Genomic DNA, 22,365 nt, shown 5'->3' with positions numbered 1-22,365 from the left:
TTTATAAATGATTTTATTATTATATTATTTTTTCATGATGACGCCTCACCTGACAGCACGTCACTGATTGGAAGACATGGGCTGGCTGGCTATCTATCGATCTATCTAGATGCTGCATCTCACAGCTGAGTAATTATTTTACCAGATTTCACATCTGGTAAAATAATCACCCGTCTGTAGTACCCAGTAGCAACAAATGTCTATATTTTAAATATTTACAGAAAATAAACAGATTTTTAAGCAAGCATGTTGAAACTTTCTCATTAATTTGAGCTAAAGAGCTTAAAAATGTTTTTTTTTTCTTTCTTGTCAAAATTCTTTTAATGAGTTTTTCTTTACCATTTGCATGCAAGGCATTCACTCTCCCCTACATAGATCAAGGAGCTCTAAAGGCTTGTTGAAAACATAAAACTAAGTCTCTTTGTGTTTGGAATGGATTGTAAAATGGACAAAGGTCATGGTCAGAAATTTAAGTAGCGGTTCTCTAAAAGATAGCCACTTTTGCAGAGAAATTCAAACTACAAGTTGAATAGCTGAGGTTTCATTTCCTGCCCCATCTTCAATTTCGTACTTCTGGTCATCTTAGTTCATTTTTTCCTTATATTTCAATTTCCTGTTGTCAAGTAGTTGGACTTTCTCATCCTCACTTTTTCTGATGAGTCTTTACCTGTGTTCAAAACCTCTTGCATTTTGTTGTTCCTTGAATTTTACTTTATTTACTGTGTGTATGTGTGTGTTATTTTTTTCTAGACTTATCGCATGCCAGTTGGGGTCATGGTTTGATCTGTACTTAACTGTACATAATTTATCTTCTGAATGAATCAACTTCAGAGCTGTTCAAAAACACACAAAGCATGCCAATGGTTTTAAAAAGCTGATTTATTATTGTGTTTATTCATGTGACGCAAAAAACAACTCCAATCACTGTTTCACACTAATTTTCTGAATGAGGAAGTTAATAAATCCCCTCTTCTGTCCTAAAAGTCACCCGTCGCTTAAATCACATTAATTTTCAGTGTTTCAACATTCCTAGAGCTGCCAGCTGAAATTTATTGTCTTTCCTAAAAGGCTACCAAGGACAAAAGTCTATGCTTGAACTCACAGGAAATACCACAGAGTGGTGACAAGACAAGGCAGCAACATCAAAATCCGTTATGGAGACTCAATAACAACTGGCACAAACTATGACAGGTTTTACATTCAGTTTAAGGCAAAACAATGCGCTTACATGACACTGATGCAGACCTGTAGGGTCAAGATCTGGCCTTTATGCAGGCAAACTTTGCACAAGTGCTTTGATTGAAAAAAAAAAAAAAGAAAAAAAAAGAAGCTTATTTATTGTATCATATCATTAAAATCCACTTTTACAGATTTTTTACAACAAACACAATGCTGAAAGCGAGTTAGTAGTAGAAAGTGAGTTTAATGCAAATAAATAAATAAATAAAAGATAGTAAGAAAGCATAACTACACCTTAAAGTAAAAACCAAATAGAGGTGGCAATTAGGATACAAATGCAAAAGGAAAAAAAAAAAAAAAACTTCAATCAATGGCGTTTCTGGTATGAATAGCACCCTGGGAAAACCCAAATCCAGCTGAAGAAAGCAGAAGAAGTCTTGAGGTAACTCGTGCCTCACTCTTCCTGGGCTCGGTGTGACTCACAGCAAGCAAGGAGCATAAGAGTAAAAACAATATAAAATGTTCAAACATAGGTGTATTTTTAATGCACATGCAACGCTCTCTCACCAAAATCAATAGCTGACACTGATTTGAACAGGCCAGAGTCAACATCATGTTTATGTGAAAATATAAATTAGGAAACATTGTTTTCTTGATTAAAAATAAACCCCTTATTAACGTTTCATTTTCTAAACGACGGCTCTATAGTTGTTAGGCCGATCTCTCAGCTTGCTGAAATTATTATCAGTCACTAATTTAACGAGCGATGCCTCTAAGGCAGAACGCTGCTCTTTTCATGAGATTAGTGTGCGGTCAGACGTATGCAAAAACTATCCGCCGCTGTTGTGTGAGACGTGAGCATGTGTTGAAATCTTAGTTGACGTCAGATTCTCTCTGTTTTCGACTGAAGAACAGAGAGAATCTGGCAGTCGGTATGACAGTCTGTCCCGCGGTTTGGACAAACTTGAGAAAGCTTGCTGAGGAATCAAAAACAATCACTGTGTGTGCACTACAGCTTATTAGACAGACACAATATGCACAGAAATAGTCCTATTTGAACATTCGGTTATCACGCCGGAGATATATCAGAAGGGAGTGTCCATCTGGCTCCCCTTTGCCGCGGGTGACACCACACCGTAGCTCCTCTCCTGCCACCTCAGCCACTGCATGTGGACCTCTTTCTGCACCTACAGCACAAGGTTAAGTGCAAGGGAGAACAGACATACGGCTGAAGAAAAAGACAAGAAGACACCTCTCTGTCATGGAAAAACAAATTATATATATGAGCACCAAGAAAACATTGCTTAACATTCTATAATATCAAACCCACTTAGTTTCTGTAGATAAGTATGGTATAAGACATTGATGGGCTGCCATTATATCTCCTTGTGAGTAAGGGATAGTAAAATGTCAACGCAAAAAATTTCACTGGCAATAGCCAATAATGGAATGGGCAGAACAAAGTTATGGATCTACTAATTGAGCATTTAAAGGGCAACTGTCCTCACATTTTGGAGAAGTACATGTGAAATCATGAAAATACAAAACAAATTGCAATCCATCTTTCCCTTGGCATTTGGAGCCTCGTATTTAAATAAATAAAAAAAAAGAATTGCAAATTCTGCATTGCCAATTTATGCAATTGGAAAAAAATTTTCTTGACAAAAACTACCAAATGGGGAATTTGTCAAATGAATGTGTGGGTTGCACTTATTCATTTGGAGAAATTCACAGGGATGGTGATCCACTCTTACTTTTCTTACATATGCTTTCCTTTATTGTTCTGTTTCTGTTTTCCTCCTAGCACAGTGTTTGTATGTGTTTTGTTTTTCCAGTTCAGGAGTGTCAAACTCCTGTTCTTGAGGTCTGATGTCCTGCAATCCTTGGAAGAGACTCACACACCTGACACACCTGAATCCTCCTCTACGGAGTCCTGCTAATTAAGGCCCGGCATCACAGAGACGAGATTAGGTGTATTCGCAAAGATTTTTTTGTTTAGTCTTTGCGTCCACACAGATCCGGTATTTTGGGAGACCAGAAATGATCATTTTTGAAAACAAATTTAAAAATAGCCATTTTATGTTTCAGTGTGTATCGTAATTTCGCACTGCTGCTGTTTTTTTCAGCTCTAATCCTCTTCCGTACCAAACTACTACCTCAAAGACAATGTTTCTCCAAACTTTTGCCATTTCATTCAATAAGTCGATGCACCAATCTTCATTTTAGAATGAAGAATGTTAGAATGTTCACTTATGAGCTTTGTGACTTTGCTATGCCTGTTTTTTTTTGTGTGTGGCCATTTTGTTATGTACTGATGCCCACATTTGGGGCTCCTCATGAAATGATTGTTCTGCAGCTATTTCTGGTGCTCTTTGCTGCTTTGTTTTGTTGTTTTATTCCACTATGTGTAGATTCTTTAACATATGTATAGATTCTGGAGATTAAAATAATTCAACTATCATGACCTGCATACTACATTCTAGGAAATGGGAACTGTAGTAAAAATGACACAATATTTAATCTTTAAAAATACACCAACAAAAAAAGAAAATGTCCTGAAGCAAAACTTAAGTTTAAGCCCCAGTATTTATTTATCTTTGCAAGACAAAGTCTAAAATAAAATAAACAATCCATGTCAAAATTCAATCTCATCTATTATCTGCAAGGCCCACTTTGGAAACTGAAATAGACATAAGGTTAGTGCACAAAGACAGATAAGGACAGACAGACAGACAGGTGATGCTCAGGGACTGATAGGAGATCAGCTTTGCATTAATTATGATAATTACTGAAACCACATTGGGGCCCTTCACTTATGCAACAAGGTGGAAAGAAGTGGCAAATTGTTTTGGTACTTTAAGTGCTGGCAGTCCCCCCACACCTCCTGCACCTCTCACAGGTCTTCAATATTGTTAAACACATTCTTTATGCATCAGAGATCTATAAATCACCTCGGAGTTATTCTGAATGTGCTACGGCTAATACTTGAGTGTGTGGTTTGTACTGACCTCTTGATTGAGAAAGCAATAGAGGACGGCAACAAGAAGTCCCTGCAAAAGAGGCGATTTGTATTATTAATTGTCACATTCACTGGATTTCGGGTGTCTTTTGTGCGACAGAAAGTCTTGAGCCCATCTTCGTTCACTTTAATGTTGCAGCTCGACCGCAGGTATGCATATACAGCTTAAAGCAGTGATGGAGGGCTTGTATGCTTAAGGTTCATGAGAGTGCAGATGTGTTCAAAACATTTTAAATCACCTTCAAGTTCTGTTTGGTTTGCTTCCAAGCAGTCAGAGTGTTTTCTCATCTGAATCTGAACAAACTCAAAAGTATTTAAAAGTCATTTTCTGTGTTGGCCTTGTGCCTGACCATGACATCATATTGTGCAAAAAATGACAAAGTTAAAGTATCTACACCTGATTTCTGACCTGGGCCTCTTCAAATCAAGACTCAAGAAATGTATATTTAACATGGCGTTTAATACTCATAATATACCAAAACATTTGAAGCTGGAAGGAGAAATAAACTAATATACAGCACGAAAGCAAAACGGTTTGCGTACGCACGTACGAAATGGAAGCAAGTTGCGTGTTAGGTCTTTTCTCATAACTACTAGTCGGGTTTGTGTGACAAGTTCACGTGTGCACCTGAAAAGATCCCAGGCAGAGCTCGATGTAGAAGCGCAGGTTGTTTAAGTAGTCAGGCAGAAAGCTGGAGAACATGTAATGGGTTCCAAACAGAGGGATGAGGAGGAGGGTGGACTTTGCCAGGCGCCTGTTGCACAGAGGGAAATAAAACCCAGATAAGATGCCAGAGGTGAAACATCCTGTCAGAGATAGAGCCTTTCTCATATGAATGCTGCTGATGCAAGCGGGTAAAAAGGAAGATCGGACATAATTTGGGAGGATTACTCTGTATGTGCATGTGTGTGTGTGTTTGTATGTGTTTGTATTGCAGGTACAGATGCGCTGGAGCTGATAATTAAATCAAGCATCTTCTAACTTACCTTGATATGTCTTTTATGAGGTCCAGCATACTTGATGTGCCAGGAGCACTCAGTCTATTAGCGAGCTGATTTCAATTAGAAATTCTGATAAGGCTCTTGGTAAGAGGAAAGGTAGACGTGGCCAGACTGAGCAGATTGATGTTCGGCATGTAGGTCAAATGAATTATTCAGGACACACTACGAGTGTATCAACAGCTTTTGCACAAACTGCATCCAAGAGCTAAAAAGTATTCAAAGAAGTGTCAATCATCACTCTGAGAAAGTGCAAGAGTTTACCACAAATAAGTCACAGAGCCAAGACTCTGAAAAATCTACACTTTGTCTGGGGGGGAATCTAAATTTAATAAAAACAGTCCTCAGACTTCAAGGTTGCAAACAAGCGCTCCACTCTCTTTGAAAATATTTCCAGCAGACTTCAGTTGTATGTAAGGATTTACATACGATCAGCATTTGAGAGCTGAGAAAGTGCGTCACTGCTCAGACTTTACTGAGTATTACCTGTATTGAGAGGAGTTATTGAACTGGATCAGCCGAGGATTTAGCTTCTGTATGAGGATTCTGATGATGTTCACGAAAAGCATAAAATTGACCTGTTGATAAAAAAATTAAAATAAAATAAAAATTGATGTCTGTTCTCACAGGTTTGAAATGGTAGAAAATGTTCATGCCGACATCATTACTAGACGTCAAGGCAAAGTGACGATCATCAGACTGTAAAATTGACTTAGACTGGTGTTGGTAGAGGTTTTAATACTCCGCTCCAACAGCACAAACTCTTTTTTTTTGTTTTTTTACAAGTGCCTTCCTCTGAAATGTCTCTAAAATAAAGGTCAAAAACATTATTTCACAATCAGTAATGGTTTTTGCATGAAGTCCTGACGTGCTCTTTCTTCTGTGCCCTAAGTCCCACTTATTCACACTCCTTATAATACTGAAAATAATCAAAAACACACACCACTCCACTAATAAAGCCCATTCTGAAAAAAAAAATAAAAATCTTTTTACTGTGTAAGTCATTGCAGGTTGGTAGGTAGAAAGAGTTTTTTATTGTATAAATAACTGATTGGACTTTAAAATAAGCAACAGAAAACTCTCTTGGATGGTAGTGATAGTGGCTCAATACCTGAGCCATATTTGCTCATATCAAAAACCATCACTGCAAACAATCTGTATAATTCTGTAGGTTTTTTCAAGGGTTTTTCGATGGGAGCATTTACCGCTATAGAGACAACAATTGGTCCCTGAATGATCCACCAGTAAGGAGAGTCCTTGGTGTTGTCCCAACATCTGTAGACGGAGATACTTTAAAGACGTTTGGAGTTGTTTCACGTGAACTGAACAAGAGCGCAGTTAAGCCAAGCACAAAAAATAAAGTACATGCAAGAGCGAAAAATAATTTACCACCTAAATTAAGCTTACACCTCACACGGAAACTCATTTTCTAACTTAATGAAGCTATTTAGCGTACTGTGATTCATCATTCTTAATTGCTTAGACTAAATAACATAGATGAACAACATAAGTGAATTTCAAAAGTCACGAGGTTTTATACAAACTCTGTGTCCTCAAAGTAAACCCTGGATCCAATCCACAGAAGTATAAAGACAACAGGCACACCTGTAGAGAGGCAGGAAACCAAAATTAATGTCAATGAGATCTAATCAAGACACACCGAGAAGGCAAAATCATAATTACACTGTTATTAGTGTATGAAACTGAATTTTCCTTTATGTCGTCTCTGAGCTGTGCTGCAATTACTAAGAGCAGATTAGGCTTTAGGAGGCTTTATGAATTCATTTTGTCCTATAAACTCATAATGACTGTTTGGTATCGCTTATGCTGAAACATTTCTTGCATATCTACACATAATCTACTCACAAAACTACAACCTGCTCAGGTCAGAGACCTCAAAGAGAAATCACACATGACAGGTTGGCAAATACGATAGTAGCTTGAAAGTTACAGAAGTTTAAACACAATCTGTTGGACAGTCATCTAACTTCACTACTGGCTCCAAGTAATTGCTAAACAAGTTGCTTCAATTGAACAGTTTTAAAATGCTAAAATAAAACTGTTTACTTGGCTTCAAAGAATACAAATATGCTTAAGTCACAAACTTGACATCTGTTGCCTGTCGCTTACAGAGACAAACACATTTCAGTTTTTTTTGTTGTTTTTTTTTTTTTGCTATATTGAGCTTCTCACCCCATCCCAGAATGCTGAGGCCCCAAAGGCAGCGGCGGCTGTGGTAGAAAGATGAGAGCAGCAGGGAATTGAGGTAGAGCGCCTCTACCAGGAGCCAAAAGAAATTAGTAATCATACAGTAGTGACAGAAAACCACAGAAGCCTTGCAGGCAAACTGGACAGAGAAGAAAAAAAAACAGAACAGAGAGTGAATAATTAGACGGCGAATTCAATCCCAAACTCTCCTGCTGGGAGTGTTTATCTCACCGTGGACAAGGTGCAGTGGTTGGTGTCATAACTTGGAAACAAATTTGCGTCCTTTATGAACACGGACACAGATTTCAGGATAAAGGAGAGGAAGAGCTGGATGTGAATGAAGTTCCTGGCACATCTCAGCCTCCTGTTGAAAAGCATGCAAACAAATGTAATGTGCTGAAGGCCATACTGCACAACAATTGTGAAAAGTAAAAATGTCTTTAAAATCTTTCCGTCAAACTGATAATGTTTTTATAGTTTTTCCCCTTCCAGGATATTTTATTTATTTGTTTCAAACAGACAAAAAAATGTAAAAATAAATAAATTAAATAAATAAGAAGACAAATAGTCACACCAACTGACATGCAATTTTTTGCAGTGCTTTCAGACCTTAAATAATGCAAAGAAAACAAGATCATCTTCATTTAGGAACAACAATGCTAATGTTTTAATTCAGGAAGAGTTCAGAAATCAATATTTAGTAGAGTAACAATGAGGTTTTCAATGGGGTTCAGCCCAATGGTCTCGTCGGTTTTTTTCCCAGAGCTGTACATTGTTTATAAACAGAGTTTTGAACAGTATTTCTAAAGTCCGTGTGGCTCATTGATCGAGATTTACTATGTGACGTACAACCCAGGACGGTCTCTAACTATCACGTTCATACCTGAACATCAACAGAATGAAGACGGCCACAGCCAGCACGCCCAGAGAGATGCTGTAGCCGATGGTGTATATCAGCTTCACGGTGGCAAAGTACGACTGCTCCGTCTAAAAGCGGAGCAAGAAAGACGGATTTGAGTGAAAGGAGATTATATTGGAATATCAAAGCTGTCGGACTTCAAAATAAATAAGCAAAGAGTAATGTCCCTAAATGAGACTAAATTACTGGTAAAGTTGAGACTTAACTGTACTGAAGAGACGGCTGCAAAACAAATGCAGGGGAGATCCTATCAATGCGGCTTTTAGAACATTTACTGGGCTTTTTGCATCAAAACAAAAGGTGCACCATCTCACTGCTGGTGTCCTCCAAAAGCAACATTGTGATTAAGTGCCATTATCTTCTTTTCACGGAAATTAGATAATTTCAGCTATTTCCTGCTGAGTGACTTATGACTGTCCATCAAAAATATTTTTGGTCTTACAGGAAAATAGGTCTTCTTTTCTCTTCCAGGAAGCCTGTTCACCGTTACGTCAACGTGCTTTAAAATTAAAATGAGAAAAACGCAGCTCCTGACATATGGAGCGTCCCTATTTTCACTGCCTGTTTGGTTTGTTGATTCTGGAACAGATTTGCCCTTCGCTTTGTCCTTGTGCTTTTTTATGTGCTTCCTCCGCCTTTTTTCAGACAACTCTCGGTTTGCTCCCGCTCTTTTCTCCAGCTGTTTCCAATATTCTCGTCGACCTCTGCGCCCCTAATCTTCGGAGTCCCGCGTTTCTCTGTTTGACCCGTTAAGCTGTCGTGCTTCGGCGACCCTTACCTCGGGAATGTCATCATCCACAGTGCAGGCGATGTGGTACGGTGGAAAAGGTTTTGACCAGCCGCGGCTCGTGCAGTTTCGGCTCACCGACCCTACAGATGGACATTAGGTGATCAAGAAGCCAACTGTATTGCGGAGAGGAAATTTCTGGAGCATGTCTGAGCCTCTCTCTCTTTTTTAAGAAAAAATTATCAGTCCATAAACCTCTAAACAGTCGTATTTATTGCATAGAATCATTTAATGTGACGTGAAAACAAAATGATGAATGGTTTTCAGATCTTAAAATAACCTAAAATGAGTGGAGAAAAAAAAAAACAAACATTCACAAGTTGGTGCGAAGCATTGGAGAAATTTTGCAAGTATTTTAGTGAGAACTGGAGAATTTAGCTCACTTATCTTTGATAGCCCTAAAGAAAATCCAGTGCAACCAATCGCCTATAAAAGTAAAGTAGTTAGTAAACTGTGCTTAGTTTAATCTCAGTATACATCTTGCTGTTCTGCGATGGCTTCAGAAGTAAACTTTTTAGCCCATTTTACTTAATTAGCAGCATCATGAAGACCAAGGAAAACATCAGATAGATTGGAGATAAAGCTGTGAGAAAACAAGGTAGGCAATAAAACAATATTCCAAGATTTGAACAATAAAGAGCACAGCACAGCTGCAAATCTAACCAAATGAGGCCATGCTCCTAAACTGGCAGACTACACATAGAAAACTGATAACAAAAGCAGCCAAGAATTGTTGACAGAAGAAAAAAAATCCATAAATCTGGATTTCTCCTAGGATAAACAGTTTGTTTGTTGAGAGAAAGCTGTAAAATGTCCTGTTTAAAGTTTGCTATAAGCCCTGCAGGGGACTCAGCAAATGTGTAAAAGGTTGGCCTGATCGGATGAGATTCAAAGTAAACTTTTCAGCCCACGTGCAAAACACCACATTTGGAGGATGGTGGCTGCAGTTTCATACTGTGAGGATGCTTTTCTTCAGCTGTGACATTAAAGCTGGACAGAGTTTGCGTCAAAATGGATGAAGCTGCACATGGGGTAATCTAAGGAGAAAACCCATTTGAAGCTGCGAGCGACAATGTCACTGAATGTACAGTCAGAGGTAAGTGACATGATTTAGATCACATAAAATATACAGACAACTTCTCTCTGTGAACATGTGGCCTTAGTGTTTCATTTTATACAATCTGAGATACGAAATTCTGTAGATTGTATCTCTAACAGTATTTAGGCTGGTTATTATGTACAACAATTAGTTAATTGCACTGATTTTCCTATTTCTAGCTGGAATGTGGTTAAATTAGGTTTGATGTTATTTCTAGATCCACTGCTGACTTCAGGTCAGTAGAACGCAGTATAAGTTGGCATCTTTGTTCATTTTGAGGTTCTGAAATTTCAATTCAATTAGGTTCCCGACAATATAGATCTGATTTGAAGCAAAAAAAAAAAAAAATTAAAAATCAATGTACTTGAACTGTAAATCTTTTTGGCTGTTTGTTTTTTTTTACGCCTATTGCAGTGAGATTACCAACCCAATCCAACTGAGCTTCAGCTATTTTGCAAAGAATGGTGAAAAATGTCTCCACATATTTAAAGCTAGTAGATTCATTGCAGCTTTAATTTCAGCAAAAAATGTTTCTAGCATTGGCACAGGCGCTGAACACACACATCCCACATCGATGAGATTTTTATTTGTAAAAAAAAAAATTGAAAACCAAATTAAATTTTTCTTTTACATCACAATGTAGTGCCAGCTTACCTCGATCTCTCACACAGAATCCCAATTAAGCCCACTTGGGTTTCAGGTTGTGAATATTTTTGCCACCAAGCGTTTTCCGTTTTGTGATTTCATAGCGAGATTTTGTTGGTAATGGATTTACTGTTGTTTTCCAGTCACTGTCCTTATTTCATTTCCAATTTATGTTCCCTCAGTTGTTTTTTGCTGCTCCACAGACATTGTCCGTATTTCTAATTATCAAACCTGCGATGCCCCTCTCAAGGACTTCCTGAGTTTGATCTAGAAGGCTCTTGTCTGAGCTGCACCGCTTGTTTTTTCTTCTACTTCAATGTATGACTTGGACACATTCCATCATTGTTGGATATCAGCTTTAAATTGACTTTTGAGAATACATCTTCTGTGAACTCAGATGTCTTCTTTTGTTCTTATGAAAGTTTAGGTTGGTTTATTTGCATTTCACACAGACATCACAGTCATGCAGTCAACATATTAGTTACATGCTCTGTTTAAAATGTGTCTAAACTTAAATCAAGTTAAAATGCTCAAACTTTAGGCCAGCTCAGATTACTAAAATTACCTCCACTTGACGCGTTACAGAACAAACTTTTTTGTTTGTCCTTTGAAATTAAGTCAATAACATATATACCTGAAACATAAAAGAAAAAAAAAAAAACCTACGGTATTTGCAACACTAACTCTCCATTCGCTCATTTTGCAACAACAAAGTTTTATACACAGTCATTAGATTTACTCAGCTATTATTAGAGATAACGTTTAATTACCACCCATGACAATCTGATGAAACTACTTCACAATACACTCTTAATAACTCTTAAATAACTAAAAAGAAATTTTATAGTTTTTAAGTGTCTTACATTTTGGCTTAATCACAGCGCAAGTTTACAACTCAGGGTGTTTTATTTTAATCGGCTGAGTCACCTACCTGTGTTGTTTCTGAACAGAGAAAAAACTGCAGGACAACCTCTTTGCACAGTTTCACCGGTGACAGCTTGAGGCCAGCAGACAACTTCATCCCATAATGGTCTGCAACCTTTCCAAAGAATTTCAGGACAGAAAGTTAAAAATATGTTGCTATTTCAGTCGAGACAGGCCTTATGCGATTATGTAGTCATGGGGGGGGGAGAATGTATGCAAATGGTGTGAACAATTATTCCAAACAGCATGGCTTAAACCGCCTCTAAAATTACACCTAACAAACAGAAACCACTCAGTAGACCTTTCCTTTACTGATCATTATCCTTTAGGAAACCATGCCTAATGTTTCATTCTACAGATGTACCTCGGTGACAGATCACTGAGTCTGTATTCGTTCCACACCATAAACAATCTTCCCAGACGGCTCATGGCTCTCTGTGAGGCACTTCCTGCAATTTAATGTGAACAGTGACCACCTGCTGTATATTTCATATCACACGCAGCCCACTTTTCGATTCATGAGCCGCTTCTGCAGGCGCTGCTTGTTTTAAAAAGTGAAAAAACACACACCTTCCGCGCTTCTGTTTTCCTGCTCGGAGATGTACTGCAGGCAGAGTCGCTCCTCTTTCTCCAGCTGAAAGTAGAACTCACACTCCGGGTGCAGAAGCGACAAAGCCTGGAGGGACGAAAGCAAGGGAGGACATATTCAACATATGCAGAGGTGCGGAGATGTGGAGAAATAATTATGGAAGCTCGTATCAATGCTGACAGACTCAAGTGACATGATCAACCTTTCGTGATTGATCGCAAGTGTTTTTTTTATAAAAACGTAATTCCAAAAAACAATATTTCTGTTGAGGAACAAATTAAGTCACCCCTCCCCCTGACATTTATTTCTACTGTATGGCAAAAAAAACGCCTGTCATATCAGGTGAATGGTATGAAAACATTGCTGCTCAGCAAATGAAGAGATTTGTCCTGCTTAAATCTCAGAGGTTTAGCTTGGTGAACCTCTCACGGTAGAAGTGAGAGTAAATCCTCTTGGGGAGATCCTAAAAGCTGAAATCATCAGCAAAAAAGAGAATAGAAGTTCATGAGGATTTCAATAGATCTCAAAAAGATTTCAAAGCAGTCAGTCTGTGTCTCTCGTCCTAGAGTCTGCACCAGAGGACATTCAAATACAGTTTGTGTTGCATGTGTTGCAGTTTAAGACACAGATATAGAGACCAGGGCTTTTGGAATATCTTTCGTTGGACCGATGGGTCTGGAATTGTTTATTTTCTGGCTACAAGAACAGATGGCATGCCTGGTTTTAATCAAATACGGGATTCAGGCAACAAACCCTCATGCAGACTGTGAAGCACGGAGGAAGAGGTGTGACGGTTTGGGGATGTTTTGCTTTTGCTGCAGCAGAACAAAGACCAGCTCACCATTATAGAATTTATCAGATCTATCATAAGGTAAAAAAAAGAAGAAAAAAAGGAGAAAAAGATGTGAGAGGATCTATAAAAAGTAAAACAAGAGCAGAACTGGACCCTGCAACCAAAACATACCAGTAAATCCACCAAGGGTGGGCTGAGAATAAAGAAAAGGAAGGATCACCAACAGAAAGCATCCAAGAAGAACTGCTCTGAGGTTATCTGAGCCAAAGGGATAAGGCTAGCTTTGTGGCGTTACGGTGTCCTAACAATGTCCTCAGATAGAAAACATCTTTTTGTTTGGTTCTAATGAGTGTTTCTTGTTGTTTAAGTACAATTAAATCACTTTCTTTTCCATTGATGAATAAAAAAATAAGCTTAGACGTCAAAAGGTGCATATTTATATAAACAGGTGGCATTACTTTGCCTTCTGAAGCGATCCAAAAGCCTTCCATGCGTTTAAAAATAAATTAAAAAGAGTCTCTGAAAGGGCAGTGACTCATTTTGGTCTCCCTCTGAAACACTACCCTTTTGGTAAAACTCACCTATTTCCGTCAGTGACATTAAGCACAATAATCTTTCAGCGTAGCGCCCAGAAGGGGGGAGTTAGAGTGATTCATTTAAAGAGGTTGTCTCTAAGGACACAGATGATAATCTTTGCTTCCAGCAACACTGTGCAAAATCCCTCTAATGTTGCTCAGAGGTCCTTCGAGTTGTTTACATTTTCAAACAACAAACAACAACAACAACAACAAAAAACCAAAATAACTAAATTTGCATTCGACTGCTGTGTCAATTTGCAAAAGTCAATAACACTTCAGAGGAAGGATGCGTCTGTAAAGAGACACTGAAGGGAATCAGAATATGCAAACATTGTTATTATGGGCACAAAAATCCAAAGATTCAAATTAAAAAAAAAAGACTTTGTGTTCTGTATAGGGAGATGTAGGATTTTGACCTTGAAAGGGCGTCCAGTGCAGAAGTTAAAAATGGATATTTTTAGTAATGGTCAATGCGCTGTCTCCCCTTGTTAGCGCAGGCTGTACATAAAACATTTATGGATCTAGCCAACGTGCTGAGTTGTGAAGAGAATGGCGTGAACAACTTGGCTCCTGCTCCAATATTACTTTGACCCCAATTTAAAAATGCATCATCTCTCTTTTGAAATATTAAGTTAATGAGATTGGGAGAAAGAGTCTGAAGTCTTTGTAAAAGGTCGGTTCTGTAAAGAAAGATTTATCTGGGAACAACATCATACATCACAGTGTTGAAATATTGCACCCCCCTTAAAGATTCACTCAGCTTTTGTTTTTTGTCAAATTTTAAATGTTTAGATCATAAAAAAATAGAGGCAAAAATAACCTATAAAGGAAAGTGGTGCAAACTAAGACGCCTGCTGATGAGTGTAATAGTGCTGGACTTGCTCTACCACAATGGGTAAAATCAGGACTCCTCCATCTTTTCTTTTTTTACTATTCATGCTGCCAGTGAACTTAAGTGGTCTCAATCTAAAGGTCAGAGCAGAGAGCCGGGTCTTGTTTTGTTCACTACGACAGGATATTGCAACACTGGGGCGACTGATAAAAATTCTCCACAGAGTGGTGGGGTGTTCCTCTTACATTTTTATTTTTCCCATCCCTTCAGAGACATCATAAAGCACAAAATGAAGTCGGCAGGACTGACGCCAGTAGATGTTTATATGTGTTGTGGTTATCTGGTGTTATGGGGACCTAAATCTGTTCGGATGGTTTTATTGTCTGGGCATCTTTTTTCTAAACAGAAACAAAAGCAGATATTTGTTAGCGTAAATTTGAACTCCGAGGTGTTAGCGTTTTGTCAATAACAATAAAGATTAAATGTGAGGAATAAGTCAAACCTCTAAAGGTATGAGTTTTTGTGTACAGCAGATTTCAGAGCGGTTCAAATGGCCGTGACAGCGTGTAATTAGGAAAATCATGACATGATGATCATGTGGCTGTCTGTTGCCAAAATTGCTTTATGAGGAGGGAGCGTTTTGCATTTGCATCCGGTGGACGGTAGCGGGGCGAGGCAGGACACCAGACAGAGCACCAGTGGAGCCAGCTCAGTTTCTGATATGCACGTTGATTTGACGGCGTCCTTGTTTCGGGTCATTTCCGTCTTAGTTAAAAAAGCCCTGAAGGGAAAACAAGATGCGTCTGCGTGGTGCGTTTCTGACAAACTGTTGACGAACCAATGCATCAGGCGCCACGTTGCTGGGGGACGTCAGAGAGATTATTCCCCAGTCGTCATCTTTCTTAGCGCTGCTGTACCATAGGGTGACCTGATGGGTGCTGTAACTATTTCTGATAGAAAGATCAGAGTAAAGATTCACTTTCAAGTCACAGCGTCTTAATTGGATTTAGGTACGGACTTTGACTGGGCCATTTATACACAGTAATACACTAATTCAGTAAATTGGAATATATGTCCTGATGACTCGTTTCTCAGATTGGCAGCACCTTTTGAAAATAATAACCCATAAGCAGGTTTTAAACATGCTCGTCTTTGAGGCAGAATGAAGGGGGTTGAATGCAAATGCTTTTTCCATATTTCTGTTCGTAGCAAAATCTTTACGACTATGCCAATTTGTTTTGGTTGAATAAAATCCCAGAGAAACACATTGAAGTTGTGATGTGGCAAAATGCGAACATAACATAGACACGTCCACAAAAATGTCCCGGTTAGAGACAAACCAGGGCCTGTGTTTGTGCAAGATTACCGACACCTTTTCGTGTCAAAAACAGCGACAGGAACTAACACTTTTTGGAAAGCTTGTTGGGACTGCACAGACCCCTGCCGGCAGAGAAATGTTTTCCTCATTCCCTCAAATTGGAAACAAACACGCAACCGTCTCCTCATCAGCACCGCGCATGCCCTCGGCACTGATGAATGAAAATGTTGGAGAACTCCCCAACTCTCTTTCTTCCTAACTAACAATATAATGAGCGATGTGGTTGTGCAATTTACTCCGTTGTTTCTGCTCTTCCAGCTCAAGGGCAGGCAAAGGACAACTAAAGTTTATCCTGCCTCCTGCAGAGCCTGCGTAAACCAATTCAGAGACATGCCGTGTGATGTGCGGGATTCACATTTTCTGGTTTTGTAAATATGGTTCTTTTTTCGGTTTCTTTTTTTTTTTTTTTTAATGGAGTATCAGAGCATTCAACATGTACATTTTCTATCAGTGTTGGATTATGCTGACATTTACAAACTCACTTCAGCTCCGACTCTTCAGCCCATGGACTGTTTGTCACTCTTCAGGCTGATTTGTCATCGGTGATGGCTCCGACAGTCATCGCTGCGAGCTGCTTGCTAAGGCAGAAAATAAGTCATCTTCTCTATAGCCACTTGGTTTCATTTATTTAACAGAACCATCAGCTGTTTTCTTTTTTTTTTTTAAGTCTTTGCATTTCAAAATATTTTTTAAAAGAGTTCTTTTTAAAGAACTTGTTAAATGCCGCCTCAATCAATGCACATGCGCAGAAGCAATTCATAGTTATCGCTTATCCAAATAAAGTTACAATGGGGACAAAACAAAACGACCAGCTCAACACTTCATTTGCATATATTGTACTTACTGAATAAATGAGAAGGGTGAGGATTTTAATATTTTGTTGCTAAAATTAGTTAGTTATGCAAATATGAAGGTCAGACCTGGTGCTTCCTGTTTTGTTGCATAAAACATTTGAACTTTTAACTTTTTCCAACACCGTCTAACAAAATGCATGGGCAACTTCGCTGATAGAAATAATCATCGTACGTTGTCTGGTGTTATTTTATGATCCTTGTCCAAGCAGTTGATTAAGTGATGCCTCAATAAATACAGACGCTGATGTGTGATGAGTTTATAGCTACAATACATTAACTGCCTACATAAATATGTCCATATCACAGCCAGAGCAACAATTAAAATGTGAATAAACTGTTACACTGGAAGTGACCCAAATGTACCTGTGAGAAAGTAAAAATTTGAATACATTTTCACCTGAAGACTTGAACAATTGAAAAACGTATGTGACTAATTTGTGGATTATTTAGGTAAAACACAAACTAACATAAAATAAAAAAAACGTAATACGCTGACATTAATTTTAATATTTTGAAAATCAAACAGTTATTTAACATCTATCAAGACCCTTTAAACCTCCAAATATGATTCATATTGTCCACCTGATGGTGTATAAATGATGGTTCATGTCTGCATATCTGATCTGGGATATGCAAAAAAATATATATTTTTTTGAACAAGGTGTTAATTTCTTCTTTTTTTTTTTTTTTTACACACAATTGAAGATAAAACTCATAACTTGCAGATTATAAATTAAGGCCCTGGTTTCCACGGCGATCGAGCTGCATTGAAATAGATTTTCCTTCTACAGAAACCTCCGGTGTTCAGCTCAGTGTGACTGACTGACTGTGCTGCTATTTTCTCCCCTTCGGTCACAAAAATAACCGCAAAACAGAAGACTCGACAAAAAAACAAACGTGTGTCGGTTCAGAACACAACACATTAAAAAAACATAAACACAGCAAAATGTCCCATGTTGAAAACATATTTAACTAAGAGGCAGTTTTCCATCTTTGGGTTGTTTCCTGGAATGCACTCAAGTTTCTGATTTCTTCTGGGGATCTTCAGGCCACTGTTGTGTCTTTATATATATCTTTGATGTATTTTATCTGATTTGTTTGTTTTGAACCTTAGGGCCACTTCACTCACTCTCACCGTCATAAACATGTGCAATCAAAACGCAATCCAGACTACTTGGAAGTAAGGAAGCAGACAGATTGATACCCCCACGGGTCAGATAAGTGTTGTTTTCACACGAGGGAACGCTGTGACGACATCTTGTGCAACGATGGATCCGGAGACATGAGACCGATGCTCAATATTGGGGGGGAATAAAGTGAGTCAAGACTAGGTCGCTGCAAAGCTCCAAGGGCACGCGTTGTTCTCCCCTGTTTCAGCAGAGTGATGTGATGAAGGGAGACACTGTGCTGCATTTGGAGGACAGAAACAGAGGATGGAAGAAGGAGAGATTGAGGGGGGTCTGTGTAACGTAAATCTGTATTATGTGAGCATTGAAACTAAATGCAAGGCCAAAGACACCCTTTACTCTGCAGGGCCAGTGATGAAAAAAAAGAAAAAACATATTCCTAGTGAGGTGAAACCCATTATCCACTATAACTACCTAAAAAGCACCGGGCCTGCTTTGCAGACGCTACCCTCTGTTTCCAACAGCGAATCAGGTGCACTATTACGCTCTGGCACACAAAAATATAAAAAAGCATGTTCTTTCAATCAGAGAGAGTGAACAAACAAGGTCAGCCTCTGAAGTTCAGAATATGAGCACACAGGAGGAATATTTCGACCTATGATGCAAATAAGTTTAACTTTGTTGCCAGGAGTTAGACGAGCTGAGAACAGCGTCTCAGAGGAAAACTCATCTAAATCATTATTTTTTTGCAACCAAAAAAAAGGATCTTGTTTGTCATCCATAGTTATGTATTCTCCTTGCGGAATGACTCGGACTAAGCTGATAAGAAGATGAATGTCCTAAAGTTTTTCTGCCCCTCCTGCAGCTGAATACAAATAATCTCATTCTTTTTGTTTTTCCTCCCAGGTGCTGGCCAAAGTGCAACGTTTTAATCGCATCTGAACAACTGGTGTATTATAGAGAAAGAGAGAGCGAGAGCGATTGCTGGTTTTGCTTTTGTTTGTTTTCACGTCACCTTCTTTGGAAACAAGTGTTTCTGGTCACTGCAATCCTCTGAGCGGTAAAAGAGAACAGAGAGGCGGGCGGTGATGAGAGTGCGCCCCGCTCCCATTATCTCTGTGCCAAGCAGATCATCACACCGACCAGTTTTTCCTGCTTTTCACATTTTTATTCAGCCAGGAAATTAGCGAGGTGGCGCCGGAATAATAGCGCCCACAAAGCTGTTGTGTGCGCGTGTGAATGTGACACGATAAACTGTCTGTGTGAGACACGGGGCCAAGTTTGCTTCCTGCATGCTGTGCTTTTTGCACAGCTGAACGGATAGGGCAAGCTGACAGGCAAACTGATACAGCAAGTGCAGTTTGTTTTTTTATTGCAAAAATAATTACTTAGAAACTTGCAGCAAACAAGTGAGGAGATTGTAAAAGGGTGTTCATTTGCACCAAGAGCAACACAGACCAAAAAAAAAAGATCAAATATGTTTGTTTTTTTTTCCTGATTCATGAATTTATGTAAGAGCTGTGGTGTGAAAATCTCAAGTTTGTGAAAAATTACCCTGAGTCTGAACAAGATGACTTTTTCTATTGAATAAATGTTCCTGTGAGAGGAAAGAAAGTTCTGTTTAATTGTACTCAAAAAAAGGTGAAATGAATACTTCACATTTTGTTAACATTTTACAAAATGGCATTAAATCAATATTTGTTTAAATGCATCCAACTTTTACGAAAGCAAATTATTTGCAGTTGAACTAAAAATATGGCTTTTTTTGTAGAGTAAAACTTAGGACATCCTATACCCTAAAAGCAAGTCTCGCCTCCTTTGGTTGAGATAACTTCAATTCTTTCAGCTGTCAGATATCTGAGGGGTTCCCTGCCACAGCAGCCTCTCCTTGAAACAAATTCAGGGTTTTGACTAGGACCATGTCATATCAACAGCTGCAAGATCCTGCTGTAGGCCCCATGTATTAGGGTGCCCTCAGTTTTTTTCTTCTACCTGAACATTCAGCTCAGTAGAGTTCATACATTGACCAATCAGTTCAAAACAAATGTCATCTTAAATCATTTTGTAACACAAACCGGCTTGATTCAAATTCATGTAGAACCAAATTCAGTCCAAATCGATTAACACAAACTACCCTGAGGAAGCACAGGGCAACAGTGGAGAGGAAGAACTCACTTTACAAATAGAAACCTGCTCAGTGTGAGCAGTCATCTGGTCATGCTGTGTGTGAAAGGAACAATGTAGCTCCAGCAACAGAGAGGACACCGACATTGAACCAATTATTTATTTTAAAGAGAAAAAGAAAACAGTGGATCAAAGGTTTGGACCAACACGTGTTTTAAATGTGCAGCCAGGTCCTGCAGAGCCTAGTTACTGAGCAATTCTTTACATCAGGCATGAACCAGTTTGTAGCATCTGCTGGGCAACGAAATCCATGACCTCTGAAGGTCATGGATTTCAAAACTCTTGTCACACATCCTATATCCCATCTCGCTTGAAACCCAAGTACACTTCCACCCAAACACACACATGAAAAATAAGGCACGATGGCAAAAATATACTCAAACTGGTTTCTTGGATATGGCAATCAACTTTCCAACCAGAGTGACACTTTTCATGGTTCATTTGAAACATGAAGTGATGAAATATGAACCGGCATTTTGTGCATGTCTGCATCTTATTTAATTTACCATAAAAAAACAAGTCACATGCTCAGACAACCTCATTAAGAGATTTATGTTACTGTTACTAAGAAGGCATTTCCTCAAGTCACCTTCAAGTATTAACCCCAAAATAGGATTCTGCACTGACTTCGTTATATGTCTGAACCTTTTCATTTATAAGTCCCATTTTATATCGTGTATGAAAAAACAGTAAAGACCATACAATGCAAATGAAGTAATTATGACAAGTGTTGATTTAATGCGCATAATTGAACTTGCTTGAATTATGTTTTAAGTTTGCAATCATCTTTGAAATGATTGCTCACCGATTTGTATATGTCATAACATGCGTGCAATAAATTATTCCAAGAAGGACTGAATGAGGCAAAGAGCTGCCTCCATAGAAAGGCTCAGCGCGTGGAGGAAGGTCCACGTGTGTCTAAACTGAGACAATAAAACGCAGAAGACCAGGACAATGTAGTTTATCCCGTATGGAAGAGATTTTCCGCCTTGAAGGCAACGTGAAGTTATCATAAGTACTTTTTTTTCCTTTTGTGTTAATACATGCAATAATATTCAAATGACTCACCACTCGAGTAAGACACAGAGACAGAAAAATCCCTCTGGTATCGGGACGGAACATGTTGTCTGCTCCTCCTGTAACGGTCCAAACGCAGCGCTTTCCTGAGACTCGCTCCAGCTGGATGGGATGCTGAGCCGCGCCGCGCCGCGCCGCGCTCCGCTCTCTCCAGGTGATAGTTCACTCATTTCCACAATAAAAGCCTAAGGCACCAAGTGCGGGACGTCGTGAAGATGAAGAACTCCTTTCATATCCTAACACCTGTAAACTGCAAGCAGCCCTCCCCAAATCGTTTGTAAACGGTATTAAATTAAGTATGTAGACAAATTAAGTATGTAGACATTTGAATCCGCAATGAAGGCTTTTATTTTGAAGTCAGACACTCTGAGATGGCTTGAGACTGATTTGACAGTCCACATTGTGTCGCCAAACTCACACCAAAATACATTGCAATAACTTCCCCGCTGCGACCTTAAGCTTAATGCAATTAATGGGGTTCTATATGATAGTTTGCACTAATTTATTAGCCTATTAAGTGGAAGAAAAATGACTATATATGAACAAGTTTGTATTCTGCACTTTGAACCACATTTGCTGCAGTTGCAGCTGCATGTGTTTTGGTACATGTCTCTACCATGTTTGTACTTCCAGTGTAAAAAAAGCACATATGCAAGTTGGCAAAACAGCAAAAGCTAAGTCTTCACAGACTGTAAGCAGGACTAAGGCAGCACTGTCCAAACTCAGTCCTCCAGCTGTACTACATGTGTCAGTTCTCCCCCTGGATCAACAAACACACTGGTAGTAACTGTGTTAAACCAGGGACAGGTCGACCTGACTTTGGACAGCACTGGTTTAAGGTCTGGACTTTGACTGGGCCATTCTTTCACATGAATATCCCTTGACATGAACCAGGGGTCTTCGAGATCGGGATTGCTTTGCTTGGACTAATTAGGTCACTTCTGAAGGCCAGCGGATTTTATTTAGAGGTAAAATCTAAATACCTCTAAATAGGTATTTAAAAATCAGCGGATTTTATTTACTAAAAAAATAAAATCCGCTGATATTGCGCCACTAGATCTGATATTGCGCCACTAGTGTTTTCTCTTTTGCTTTCTCAATGAAGCAAAAGAGAAAATACAGAGATAAGAATAGTTTTGCAAGGCACTGCGTATTTACCTAGAAAATTATGTGG

General features: G+C 38.9%; 1 protein-coding gene across 1 annotated transcript; it reads right to left on the bottom strand.

Annotated features, from left to right (window-relative positions):
* Positions 1–861: 861 nt before the first annotated feature.
* Positions 862–22,326, bottom strand: ghrhrl (growth hormone releasing hormone receptor, like). The gene is made up of 13 exons (XM_008407023.3): positions 21,183–22,326; positions 12,350–12,455; positions 11,787–11,894; positions 9,103–9,194; positions 8,289–8,392; positions 7,637–7,769; positions 7,391–7,544; positions 6,742–6,802; positions 6,403–6,472; positions 5,684–5,775; positions 4,827–4,953; positions 4,188–4,229; positions 862–2,366 (listed from the first exon to the last, which is right to left on the bottom strand). The coding sequence occupies exons 1-13, from the start codon at positions 21,234–21,236 to the stop codon at positions 2,265–2,267; spliced, it is 1,245 nt and encodes a 414-aa protein (XP_008405245.2). The 5' UTR covers positions 21,237–22,326; the 3' UTR covers positions 862–2,264.
* Between the last annotated feature and the right edge of the window lie 39 nt (positions 22,327–22,365).

The sequence above is a fragment of the Poecilia reticulata genome, chromosome 4 (genome assembly GCF_904066995.2).
Source record: "Poecilia reticulata chromosome 4, P_reticulata-male-v2, whole genome shotgun sequence".
In the NCBI taxonomy this organism is placed as follows: domain Eukaryota; kingdom Metazoa; phylum Chordata; class Actinopteri; order Cyprinodontiformes; family Poeciliidae; genus Poecilia; species Poecilia reticulata.
Note: the sequence above shows the minus strand (reverse complement) of the source record. Positions and strands in the feature narration are given on the sequence as shown.